At 46.0% G+C, this 13,617-nt stretch overlaps 2 protein-coding genes across 16 annotated transcripts in view; one reads left to right on the top strand and one right to left on the bottom strand.

The window, feature by feature from the left end:
• The window catches only part of ZNF655 (zinc finger protein 655), an 18,309-nt gene extending 8,599 nt beyond the window's left edge, over nucleotides 1–9,710 (bottom strand). For 3 of the 15 annotated variants that reach the window (XM_011943825.1, XM_011943818.1, XM_011943823.1), the window contains exons 1-2: nucleotides 9,474–9,710; nucleotides 7,531–7,693 (exon numbers count right to left, since the gene is read on the bottom strand). Coding sequence is in view for 13 of the 15 variants with exons in the window: in XM_011943818.1 (XP_011799208.1) it covers nucleotides 7,531–7,666 (136 nt within the window). In the remaining 2 variants the exon portion in view is untranslated. The other 12 variants (XM_011943827.1, XM_011943828.1, XM_011943817.1 and 9 more) reach the window with 12 other exon arrangements.
• FAM200A (family with sequence similarity 200, member A) overlaps nucleotides 9,698–13,617 on the top strand; it is a 12,201-nt gene continuing 8,281 nt past the window's right edge. The window contains exons 1-2 of the mRNA XM_011943834.1: nucleotides 9,698–9,914; nucleotides 13,271–13,275. The gene's annotated coding sequence lies outside the window, so the exon portion shown is untranslated. The remainder of the gene's footprint in view (nucleotides 9,915–13,270; nucleotides 13,276–13,617) is intronic.

The following is a 13,617-nucleotide window of genomic DNA, read 5'->3' as shown; positions in this document are numbered from 1 at the left end:
GTCAGGCTGGTCTCAAACTCCTGACCTTGTGATCCAACCATCTCGGCCTCCCAAAGTGCTGGGATTACAGGCGTGAGCCACCACACCCAGTACAAGCCAGGTACTTATATGCATAATCAAATTCAATCCTGTACAACCCAGAAGGTAGACATTGTTTTTCATGTTTTATAAATGAAGAAAATGAGTGTCAGATTAAATAATTTGCTCAACATACTGGAACCCAAGTTTGATCCTACAGTTTATATTATTTCCAACCTACCATACTGCCTATCAAAGAAAGCATTAGTAGCAGGTTCTCTTGACACTGATGTGAATGCTTTTTTTTTTCTTTTTTTTGAGACAGAGTCTCACTCTGTCGCCCAGGCTGGAGTGCAATGGCACGATCTCAGCTCACTGCAACCTCCAGCTCTTGGGTTCAAGCGATTCTTCTGCCTCAGCCTCCAGAGTAGCTGAGATTACTGGCATGTGCCACTATGCTCAGCTAATTTTATTTTTAGTAGAGACGGAGTTTCTCCATGTTGGTCAGGCTGGTCTCGAACTCCCAACCTCAGATGATCTGCCCGCCTAGGCCTCCCAAAGTGCTGAGATTACAGGCATGAGCCACCACGCCTGGCCAACTATGCTTTCAAAATATGCACTTGCTTTACATTTTTCCTGTTTAAAATTAACTTATTAAAACCTTCTGATTTTAAGGCTGGATGTGGATCATGTGAGGCCAAGAGTTCAAGATCAGCCTGACCAACATGGCAAAAACCCATTTCTACTAAAAATACAAAAATTAGCTGGGTATGGTGGTGCATGCCTGTAGTCCCAGCTACCCTGGAGGCTGAGGTACAAGAATAGCTTTAGGCCTGGGAGGTGGATGTTGCAGTGAGCTGACATTGTGCCGCCACACTCCAGCCTGAGCGACAGAACAAGCCTCTTGTCTCAAAAAAAAAAAAAAAAAGATTTTATTTAAATCTTGAGAGTTTTCTAATAAAATTTATTGTAATCTGGTCTTCAAAGATAACAGGTAAAGCCGAGCATGGTATTGGCTCACATGTGTAATCCCAGGACTTTGGGGAGCTGAGGCAGGCAGATCACTTGAGCACAGGAGTTCAACAGCCTGGGTAACAGCTAAACACCTTCTTTACTAAAAATAGAAAAAAATTACACTGTGGTACAGGCCTATATGCCCCGCTATGCAGAAGGCTGAGGTAGGAGGATCACCTGAGCCTGGGGTGAAGTCCAGGCTGCAGTGAGCTGTTATTTTGCCACTGTATTCCAGCCTGGGAGATGAGAGGAGACCCTGTCTCAAAAATAATAGTAATAATATTTAAAATCTGCCATATTATATGGTTTGCTGCTTTTACTACAGCTATGCTTTTAGTCATCTGAAAGTTTCACGCTTTTCTTCTTGGTCCTTAATACACAAATAATATCTCTCCTTAGCAATATCATTCTTTTGTAGATACCTGCTGGACTGGAATGTGTCCCTAGAGAGTTTTACTTTTTGAATGCATGTCCTTTCTGGTCCCAAACTATAAACTGGCCTGTCTGTCCAATTTGTCATGGCATTTTGAATTTTTCTTGTCATCAGAGTACACACACCTCATCAAAAATATTAAAAACTTCACGTGTAGTTGAACTTACTGTCCTAAAGGCACAAAGTAGTGAAAAAGTGCAGGGGCTTCAGAGGCAGATCTGGTCCCAATCCTCTCACTGATCCTGCAAAGATCACTTAACTTTTCTGAGCCTCAGTTTCCTCAGATACAAAATAGGAGTAGTATCATCTGCTCACAGGATTATGGTAAGGATTAAATGAGATATACATATCTCATTTATATACATATACACACACACATATAAATGTCCTATGTCTGTGTGTGTGTGTGTATACACACACATATCTATAGCACCCAATAACATATGGGCTGTTCAATAAATATTAAATAGCTGTGACAATGGAAAACATTCTGTGCAAAATCACTGTAATCCTTCATGACATCAAGTTAAAAAAACCAGAGTATGTGCCAAACATTCCCAATCTATTGACCCAGTTAGTATCAACTAGAATTTTAACAAGCATGTTTCCGAGGCCAACATCTAATAGGGCACCTGCCACACTGACCCATGTGAAAAGCAACCCGGTCCCCTTTCCTGGTCTTAATCTCCCACACTAAGTAATAGGTAACTTCCCTATGGATAGTGACCTACAAGCAAATTGTTCATCATCAATGGAGTATGTTCCTTTTTAAATTATGTGGTAATGAAAACTACTTATTACCGACTTCTTTACTCAGCTATTTGTACTCTGTATATTTACTGCCACATAGTGGAAGCACTTAAGCAAAGGACCAACGTTCTGATGTCTGTGACAAATACAATCTGGAGGCCAGGCGCAGTGCCTAACACCTGTAATTCCAGCACTTTGGGAGGCCGAGGCAGGCAGATCATAAGGTCAGGAGATCAAGACCATCCTAGCTAAGAAGATGAACTCCGTCTTTACTAAAAATACAACAAAAAATTAGCAGGGCATGGTGGTGGGCGCCTGTAGTCCCAGCCACTCGGGAGGCTGAGGCAGGAGAATGGTGTGAACCCAGGAGGCGGAGCTTGCAGTGAGCCGAGATCACGCCACTGCATTCCAGCCTGGGCGACAGAGCGAGACTCCGTCTCAAAAACAAAACAAAACAAAATACAATCTGGAGCTCCTGCCATGAGAAAATGATGTAAACTAGAAAGTATGACTGAATTATAAAGTCTTAGCAGGGCGTAGTGGCTCACGACTGTAATCCTAGCACTGTGGGAGGCTGACACGCGCAGATCATGAGGTCAGGAGATTGAGACCATCCTGGCTAACAAGGTGAAACCCCGTCGCTACTAAAAGTACAAAAAAATTAGTCGGGCATGGTGATGAGTGCCTGTAGTCCCAGCTACTTGGGAGGCTGAGGCAGGAGAATGGCATGAACCCAGGAGGCGGAGCTTGCAGTGAGTTGAGATGGTGCCACTGCACTCCAGCCTGGGCGACAGAGCGAGACTCCGTCTCAAAAAAAAAAAAAAGTCTCACAACCCCAAAAAGGTAAATTAATGAATTTATAAACTTAACCCAGTTGTGGCAGAGGATGCATTTTTTTTGTTAAAAATCAGACCTTGGCGATGACCTTGAGCAGCAGGATATAAATAATTCCCGCAAGCTTAGTGTTCCAATAATGGAACTCTAGGCATAAATGAGTTAAATTTCAGATGAAGTTTGCTGAATCCACAAATATGAAAATGACTTCCCAATGATTGTAAAAATAACTGCTAAGGAGATGCTGCTAACTTGATCACAAAAGCAAGATGAGTAGAAGGGTCTCTTACATCATGCGTGTATGTCTCTTGTACGTGTAAGTGTGCATGCATGTGGAGTGTACGTGCAGAGATGAGAGAGGAAAAGGGATAAAGTTCAGTCTATAGCATACTATGCTATTACACTGCATTAAACTGCTACAAAGTTTCTTTACTTCAAAAAGTAGACAGGTTAACTGTTGGAAACTCTGTAATTATTAGACAAAATTAACAGTACTTTACAATTATGTGTATGTCACTTTACAGTTTACAAAGTTATTAAGTAGATATTCATTTTGATGTGCTGAAATAAATTTAACTTCTTTGCCCTCCCTTCTCCCCTCCATCAAGGACAGAGTAACGAACACTTAATCAGGAAAGGATATATAAACACATCAATCTGTACAGAACCACAAAGAATAAAGGGGAGGAAGGTAGGACCTTGAAGAGGGCCATAGGGACTTCAAGGAAGGAGGAAACCAGAATGTTAAACATGAGGAAAGTCCAGGGTTCACAGGAGAGTTAGGTACCATACGGGGCAGGTTGTGTGTAAAAGGAGGGACACACAGTGTAAGTTTCACATTCTAAAATAATATGAAAAAACCATAACTGAAGAGCTGAAGCTGGAATTTCTGGTTTCTCACAACACAAGTAGATGATGACCACAAACCATGGTGTCTGAATGAACTGAGTTCAAAACGCATCTGGTTGCAACAGAGGGCTTCCTTGGACCCTAACATTAGAAATTAAACACAGGTAATTTGAGGAGCTGCGATTTTACACAGTGGTGGCATCCTGGGGAGCTTCTATTCCATCAGTCAAGTTTAATATCTCACAATCGTGGAAAAGGAGTTTCCGAGGAGGGACGAGCAATATCGATGGGAAGCCGATACTTTGGCCATCTCTTGGAGATTCCTGCTGTAAGGATGGCAAGTGTTTCTCCAGAGAAAGCACTTGCCTGGGTATGACTCAGGGCCGGGCAGGAATTCACACTATGAATCCGGGTGGTGGGAAGGCGGAGAAGTATGCCTACAAAGATTAAAGAGCCAGGAATGGAAAACACACTAAAAACTGTCCCAGTGGGCAGGCTGCCTCCCCACAGATAAGAAGACCTTGAATCCTGAGCATAATCAGGGAGACAAAGCAATGCCCTGGATGCCACCAGCATAGATAAAGGCAACGGAAAAAAAAGAAAATAAAATGCGTGATTCAGTATTTACACACACAAAGAGAAGAGTGCAGAAGCAAGCAAGAAACTAAAGAAAAAGGAGGCCGGGTGCGGTGGCTCATGCCTGTAATTCCAGCACTTTGGGAGGCCGAGGAGGGTGGATCACTTGAGGTCAAGAGTTCAAGATCAGCCTGACCAGCACGGTGAAACTCCGTCTCCTCTAAAAATACAAAATTAGCTGGGCGTGGTGGCCCACACCTGTAATCCCAGCTACTTGGGAGGCTGAGGCAGGAGAATCACTTGAACCCGGGAGGCAGAGGTTGTAGTGAGCTGAGATTGCGCCATTGCATTCCAGCCTGGGCAACAAGAGTGAAACTGTCTAAAAATAAAATTAAATTAAAAATATAATATAAAAAATAAACTAAAGAGAAAGGAACAATGCTCACACCAAGGGAGCTGCCGACAAACCCTACTGATGCTTCCCGGCAGCACTACAGCTTGCCTAATCCCAGCTTCCTACTATACCTTTCAAAATGACAATGGAGAGACATGAGTTAAGCATTGACCCCACCTCAGTGTGGGGTAAACGTCTGAGATTTCTGCTGCCCTAGGTGCGGTTACGTTGGATTACCATTCTGGGTGACTCACTGAAATGTACTCACAGTGAGTCATGCCTTCAAATGACATCTCAAGTTCTGCCTGCTTGGAGATACGTTTGGGGATCTTAAGGGGTGAGGGACTACTCAGTAAGAAGGAATTTAGCCTGTCTTTTTAAATGGCATTTCTTTTTCCTGGAAAAATGGGAAATTCTCCAATTCTCCAATACAGGGACACTGAGATACCAAAGAGGAAAGTGTCCGGTTGGAGGTTGGGAGGCCACCCCGGGGTCTCTCCTACAAAAATGGGAGAGAGAAGAAGAGTGAGAAATCAAGCAAAGTACAAGAAAGTTTCCCTTTGCTAAAAGGGAACAGATGCCCCACAATGGCCAGAAACATGAACTGGGGATGAGGAGGAGAATGTCTCCTCTTGGCACCCCCAAACAAACCTTAATTATCCCTCCCAGAGAAGATGACGTGAAAGATAAGGATTCAGAGGTTCTAAGACCTGGAAGCTAAGCCACACTCTACAGACCTTCTCAGAGACCTTATACTTAGGAAGAAACAAGAAAGTAAAGAAATTCAAATAGATAAACCGAATAATAAGGAAGTCCTTACCCAGTGAGACCACGTTCCCATAATTCTCTAACATCACTTCTCTGTAGAGGTCCCTCTGAACAGGGTCCAGGTATCCCCATTCCTCTCGAGTAAGGTGCACAGCCACATCCTCGAATGTCACAAACTCCTGAAATAACACATCCTGGCTGCTCTGAGGAATAGAACACTGTAGCACCATGGCCAGAGAATGAAGATCACAGAGAGGGAATGAGAACACGGTAGCATCATGGCCAGCGAATGAAGATCACAGAGAGGGTATCCAGTATGTACTTACGTTGAGGAGGAGGGAGAACAAATTAGAACCTATGGAATAAAGCCCATAACCCTTAAACATCTAATAAGCGCCCACCACACAACCATGGACAAAGAAAAAACAGAGTTTGCTCATGGTACTGGGGAGATGGGAAGTTGGTTTATGTGAAGTCCAGGTCTCTGAAGAGGATCAATTCCCAAACTGGATTCTGCTATTGAAAAAAATTCCAGGCAAGGTCTACAGATGGGATGAGTGAGAGGCCACACTCCATCAGTAGCAATAGTCCCTGAGGAAAAGCAGAGGGTTCCTCAGCTCACCTGGTACCTGGCTGTCAAGAGCGCAGCTGCCTGGTCTCCTGGGCTTCCCTCACGGGGAAGAGCAGGCACCTGGGGAACAGGTGGAGCTGAGGGAGGAGAAAGGAGTGAAGGGTAAGAGCAGCCCTTTCCCAGGGCTCCCTTTCAGAGGAGGCCTCTCCAGCCCAAGGGGTGTCAGTAGGACCCTCCTCAATACTCTAGTAAAACCAATGAACATTTTTTAGGTATTGGGTGTGTCTACTCTGCTTTGTCTCAGTACTTGCGTGCCTTATGCAAGTTTAGACCTGTGATACAGGATTTTCTTAGGAAAGCTTGTATTTCACTTTATTTTCATCACATGACAGTCCTCTTATAGAGGAGTAAGACTATACCTGTTTTGCAGATGGGCAAAGCAAAGCATCAAGACTTGTGGGGACTTGTCCTGGGCTAGGGTTATTTAGCAGACTTCTGACCCTTTCCAGGCACTGTTCTAGACACTTGATAAGCCTTTCCCTTGTGAATGGGCATTGTCTCACCTATGTGTAAGGCCCCCAAGAACAAGAAAGGGTCATCTGTTTCCTCGAAATCTTCTCTACAGTCCCACAATCCCCCACAGCACTCTACACATTGTGGCATTTGATCTGTGTGGGTGACACACAAGTTATTTCAGGCACTAGGGTTAACCACAGGCAATCTAAGACACAGCTCTTACAAAACAAAGGAAGAAAAAGACCAACCTACCTATACGATACAGAAAAGTGTGACTGCGTAGTCAAAATACAGTATATATACATTCATACAGGCATTGTGTTCAACCAAGGAATTAAATGGTTGCTTCCTTGACCAAATTTAGTCTAGTCACAAAAAACTGCAGTTACAACAGAATGGATGGCAGGTTGACAAAGCAAAGAAAAACTAAGTGAAGAGAACGGGGGAAGGAAAGGTCCTGAATCTAAGAGGAAGTGAGAGCCAGGAAAGGACTGTGAGATGTGGCAAAAGCAGCATATTTTAGAAATCATTCTGGATGTGAGAACTGGGATAAAGTGAAGGCTGCCTGAAGGAAAAACCACCACAGCGAGTAAGTAGCCATCACTCTGCTTATTTAAGAAAGATGAGCTGTCCTCAATAAAAGGGCTCAGACTAGGACTGAACTGAGTCACATCTGCCCCCTCTTTCATTCCTCCCTCTAGGGACCACGTTCTTATTCCAGTTCTTGGCCTCTCCAGGCCCAGGAGGCCCCTCGGGAGCCCCTCCACACTTCCACTCTCCCGGACAGAAGAGCTGTCTCTGCCTTACCCCCAGCGAGTCCCTGTTCCATGTCGGTGTCCTGCACAAACTGAGGCTCTGGGGACAGACACTCAGACTGGGTCTCCAAAGACTGAAACTGGACCCTTGGTGACCCTGCTGCTTCCTGGGCTGGTATTTCCTCCATCACTGCTCTGGAGGACAATGACCATCACTGCAAGGTGAGATTAAGAGAAATTACTGTAATAAGTTAAAACATTTCATCATTTTATATCATCAGGACATTGCAAAATATCTTACACACTGTGGATATTCAATAAAAATTAGTTGATAATGATTAACCACCCTAAATAAGTACAGAAAAATGGGGCCAGGTGCAGTGGCCTGTAATCCCAGCACTTTGGGAGGCTGAGGCGGGACGATCACATGAGGTCAGGAGTTTGAGACCAGCCTGATCAACATGGTGCAACTTCATCTCTACTAAAAATACAAAAATGAGCCAGCATGCTGGTACGGGTCTGTAATCCCAGCTATTTGGGAGGCTGAGGCAGGAGAATTGCTTGAATCCAGAAGGCGTACATTGTAGTGAGCCAAGATCTCACCACTGCACTCCACTGGGTAACAGAGTGAGACTCCGACTCAAAAAAAAAAAAAAAAGAAAAGAAAAAGAAATATGGATATGCTTCAGCTTTAAACACTTAAGAACCAAATCATATGATCCAAGTATGGAGGAGTCTCTAATTTGGAATTCGTAGTATTAAAAAAAATCAACACAGTACAATTCAATAGTGTAAAACTTTCCGTGGAAAGTTTAAAATATTTAAAATTGGCCATGTGTAGTGGCTCGAGCCTGTAATCCCAACACTTTGGGAGGCCCAGATAGGTGGATCCCTTAAGCTCAGGAGTTCCAGACCATTCTGGACAACACGGCGAAACCCCAACTCTACAAAAAATAAAAATAAGTAGCCAAGCGTGGTGGCCCAGGCCTGTAGTTCCAGCTACTCCAAAGGCCAAGGCAGGAGAATCGCTTGAGCTTGGGAGGTAGAGGCTGCAGTGAGCTATGACTGCGTCACTGCACTCCAGCCTGTATGACAGCATGACAGCCCGTCTCAAATAAAATATTTAAAATTTACAATTTTCTTGGTGGCTTAAGTTGGTGCCCAGAGAAAAACGCTAGTTATGATTACTCATTTTAATTCTGTTTTAGTAGAGATGGGAGTTTCCCTATGTCGCCCAGGTTGGACTCGAACTCCTGGCCTCAAGCAATCCTCCCACCTCGGCCTCCCAAACTGCGGGGATTACAGGCGTGAACCACCATGACAGGCCCGCGTTTATGTAAATAAACTCATTTAAATAAATAAATAAATAAAACAGCAGGCCCCTTAGGAATGTCTTAGGTTAAAAAAAAAAAAAAAAAGGAATGTCTTAGGTAACCCCGTCAGCCCACTCTGATTTACTAAACGGGCTTGGCAAATAAAACTCCACTTCTGGAGCAGGCCCTTCGCTAACTCAGACCAGCTAGGCCGGCCTTTTCCCGCAATCCTGAGAGCAACGCAGGGAAAAGCCGGGGTTCGAACAGGTTTGAGCGGCGTCCTTCAGGCCCAAGGACGCATGAGGGTGCCGTCCCCCTCCCACCACCTTCGCCCTGGGCCCTCGCCGGGCTCCCAGCTCGGTCCTCAGAAGGCCCTGCCCGGCGCTGCCCTCCTCCCACTTCCCTTTCAGGCCAAGGCAAAGTCCCAAAAGAACCGGAGGGGCCATACAGACCAGCTCGCACCAGGGCACGGTCGCCGGCTCCTGACCGCGGGGCCCTAGGTCCGCGAGGTGAATGAACCAGGGCTGAAGAGAAATAGGCCCTCCTAGCACCCGGGCCTCCGCGCACTCTCGGGGAAGCAAACCACCGTTGGCCGCGGACGGACGCTGCCTCCTTCTACTCCCGTGAAGGCGAAACAAGCGGCTACCCCTCTGCGACCCCAGAACGGCTTCCGGGTACTCACCGAGGGGAGGGGCGGGCCTGGCAGCTGTCCTGTCACCTACACACCCGCGCTCCGGGCCACCACAGCTTCTCCCGGGCCGCTCTAGATAGCCCGGAGGCTAGCGCTTCTCGGTAGCACTTCCGGCGACGGAGTGCAGGGCCCCGAATGAGGGCCCCCTCACCCCGCTGCGGCATGAGGGTCCCGGATGTGGGTAAAAGCCCAGGATGAGGGTCCCGGATGTGAGTGAGGGCCCCGGATGAGGAGCTGGGCCCGCGCGTGCAGGCTTCAGAGGCTAGTTATCGCAGCTTTTCCACGTCTTTTTCCGGTCCTACCGCCCTCCATCCTAACTCACTGGGCTTCTCTAGCCGTTATACCAGCAATGACTGCGACCAATGTTGGGAAAGCGCTCCCGGGGCCTCTCCCTGACGCCAGCCCACCCTTGAGACTTGGAGGCGGCCCGACCTTACGGGTGCGTGTCGTGGGGTGAGGAGGAATGGCCGACCTCATGGTCCCGCTTCCGTGAGTAGCACAGGGGTGCCTGCTCAGAGTGTGGTACAACGCTGACTCGTAGAAGGCGAGGATTGCGGGGCCTGGGTGAGATGGGACCCACTAAGTCGTGGGATCGAAATCTACTCAGTAGGTCCTTGGGGAAAGCGGGGACGGGAGGGGAGATAAGCAGATTGGAATGGAACCGAGAGAGACTGAGGAGACTGATAGTTGCGCCCCTGGTGGGAAGACTAAAATCTATGCAGAAACAGGAATAGGCAAAAGCATAGTGCACGGGCAGGACAGGCAGAGCGCCGGGACAGAAACTCTTAGGACATTGTGACCCCTTGCTGATCCTGGATCCTTAAAGGATATGTCTTGTGGATGGAGCTAATCTGCAAGGCATAGGCAAGCGTCTTAGAGAATCCAAAAAGTGATTTGGAAGGAACTTCAGCTATTACTACTTTGTTTAAGCAAATCAAATGCTATTCTTTAATGTTACTTGAGATTTCAAATTAAATACAAGAAAACCTGAAGTGTGGCACTTTATATATTTTTTCAAATTGTATCAGCTTCTTGGAGATTCTGATATTCCTTTACTCTCTTTCCCCCTAAGTATCGACCTAACCTAAATTCGTACTATGACACAGTCTCTCTAATCTGCAGTACCCGTCACAGTGGAGTCAGGATCAGAGAAGGAAAATACACGGCTTAGTCCATTTCATGCTGGAGAGCTCCAATTAGAAACTTTTCCTTGTGTTGAATGGAAATACACCCCCTGGTGATGTCTAGCTACTGTTCCTATTGACAGGTCCCCAGGACAATAGATGACACAGTACTTCCTCCTCTTCATAACAGCTATTTTATTTTATTTTATTTATTTATTTTTTTTTTGAAACGGAGTCTCGCTCTGTCGCCCAGGCTGGAGTGCAGTGGCGCGATCTCGGCTCACTACAAGCTCCGCCTCCCGGGTTCACGCCATTCTCCTGCCTCAGCCTCCCGAGTAGCTGGGACTACAGGCGCCCGCCATCTCGCCCGGCTATAGTTTTTTGTATTTTTAGTAGAGACAGGGTTTCACCGTGTAGACCAGGATGGTCTGGATCTCCTGACCTCGTGATCCACCCGTCTCGGCCTCCCAAAGTGCTGGGATTACAGGCTTGAGCCACCGCGCCCGGCCCATAACAGCTATTTTAATATGCTAGGAGAGCTAAAGGTTTGGAGTTATTTCCTGAGTTGCCGTTTCCCCACCTCGGAACCCTTCACAGGTTGTACCTATTAGCAAAGTGATGGGAAACCATTTCAGCAGCAGAGGTGAGTGAGTTATGGCAGTGAGGCACATTGCATCCAAGTTTTAGCTGACTCGGGCTGTTGGCTCCAGTGAGAGGACCACAAAAGGCACTCACTTAAAGAGGCCACTTCCCACCAATACTAATCGAAACATAACAAAGAGTCCTAAGAAACAGCAGCTACTATTTTGCTTTTGAGCAAAATTTTCTTTTAACAGTTGGTCAGATGACACCGGTGGAAACAACTCAGAAAGTTGTTATCTTTTTTCTTTTTTGTTTTGTTGTTGTTGAGACAGAGTCTTGCTCTGTCGCCCAGGCTGGAGTGCAGTGGCATGATCTCAGCTCACTGCAACCTCCAGCTCCCAGGTTCAAGCAATTTCCCTGCCTCAGCCTCCAGAGTAGCTGGGATTACAGGCGGGTGCCACCACACCCGGCTAATTTTTGTATTTTTAGTACAGATGGGGTTTCACCAGGCTGGTCTCAAACTCCTGACCTCAGGTGATCCGCGTGCCTTGGCCTCCCAAAGTGCTGGGATTACAGGTGTGAGCCACCGCACCTAGCCTATTTTGTTTTTTTAGTGCAAATTAACAAACTGATTCTAAAGTTTATATGGAAATGCTAAGGATTTAGAATTGCCAAAAGAATTTCAAAAATTCTTTTGAAAAAGAATAAAATTGGAATACTTGTATACTTTTAAGATGTTTTCCTAAAGCTATAGTAATCAAGACGATATGGTATCAGCATAAAGATAGACAAATAGATCAATAGAGCAGAACAGAAAGTCCAGAAATATCAGGGTGAATTTCTTAAAGAAGAAAAAAGTCCAGAAATAGACCTAGATACATACAATAGCTGTTTTATAAATTACTAAGGTAATTCTGCATCTGGCTAAGCTGAAAATTAGGCCAAGGATCTGTTTATAACTGTGACAGTAATGCAAAGGAGACCAATTGTGCATACTCAGCAGGTCCCCTGAGTCAAAGTCGTGGCTCATACAGGGAAAGGGTGGGATCCTGAGACCTGTTCTCTGTCACAGTGTAGTCTGCAGGAACTTTACCCAACCATCATGATGGTCCACATATTGATGACAAATATCAATAGTACCCAGTGGGCAGCAAGTGACAAGGGTCATAGATATCCTAGTAAGACTTCTTACTAAGGCAGTACAGAAACCTGAAGATATGGGCATTTACCAAATGGATGAAGTTTTGGTGGGGTCCAGTGGTTTGGGGACATCACGCAAAGGTAAAAGGAATTTGTTCCACCTTGCACCCTGTAATCCCAAAGAAATTGGTACAGGTCCTGGTGGGACCCTTTGGATTTGGGAGGTAGCGTATTCTGCACCTGAGAAAACTGTTCCAACACATGTATTAGGTGACCTAAAAGGCTTCTACTTTTTATTTTTATTTTTATTTTTCTTGACATGGAGGCTTGCTCTGTAGCCCAGGCTGGAGTACAGTGCCGTGATCTCAGCTCACTGCAATCTCCACTTTCTGGATTCAAGCAATTCTCCTGCCTCAGCCTCCCTAGTAGCTGGGATTACAGGTGCCCGCCATCACGCCCAGCATTTTTGTATTTTAGTAGAAGAGGGGTTTCACCGTGTTGGCCAGGCTGATCTGGAACTCCTGACCTCAAGCAATCCTCCCACCTCAGCCTCCCAAAGTGCTGGGATTACAGGCGTGAGCCACTATGCCTGGCAGCTTCCACTTTTTATTGAGGCAAGAGAGAGCTCTATAGTAAATTCAAGCAACAGTGCAAGCTTACTTGCAAATTCATTGGTTCCAGAAATATCCTTGATGGATACAGGTGCTGTATGCAGTCGCTGGCAAACCCCAATAGGAGAGTGCATGTGTGTGCTAGGGCTCCCATAACAAAGTACCACAAACTGGGTGGCTTAAACAACAGAAATCTCTTGGTTCACAGTCTGGAGGTACAAGTCAGAAATTAAGGTGTGGTTCCTATTGAGGCTGTGAGAAGCAATCTGTCCGTGCCTCTGTCCTAGTTTCTAGGGGTTTGCTGGATGTCTTTTGCATTCCTTGTCTTTACCCAGTCTTTACCCTCATCTTCATTTGGCATTCCCCCTGCGTGCTATGTCCAAACTTCCCTTTTTTATGAGGATACCAGTCATTAGATGAGGGATCCACCCTAATCCGCTATGACCTCATCTTAAGTAATTACCTCTGCAACGCTCCTGTTGCCAAATAAGATCACATTCTGAGGTATCAGGGGCTAGAACTTCAACATATTAATTGGGGATGAGGTGGAGGTACAATTCAACCCATAATAGAGTCACAGCAGGCCGGGCGCAGTGGCTCATTCCTGTGATCCCAGCACTTCAGGAGGCCGAGGCGGGCGGATCACGAGGTCAGGAGATTGAGACCATCCTGGCTAAC

This window comes from Colobus angolensis, unplaced genomic scaffold (genome assembly GCF_000951035.1).
Source record: "Colobus angolensis palliatus isolate OR3802 unplaced genomic scaffold, Cang.pa_1.0 Scaffold222, whole genome shotgun sequence".
NCBI classification, from domain to species: Eukaryota; Metazoa; Chordata; class Mammalia; order Primates; family Cercopithecidae; genus Colobus; species Colobus angolensis.
This window is presented reverse-complemented; position numbering and strand designations above follow the sequence as displayed.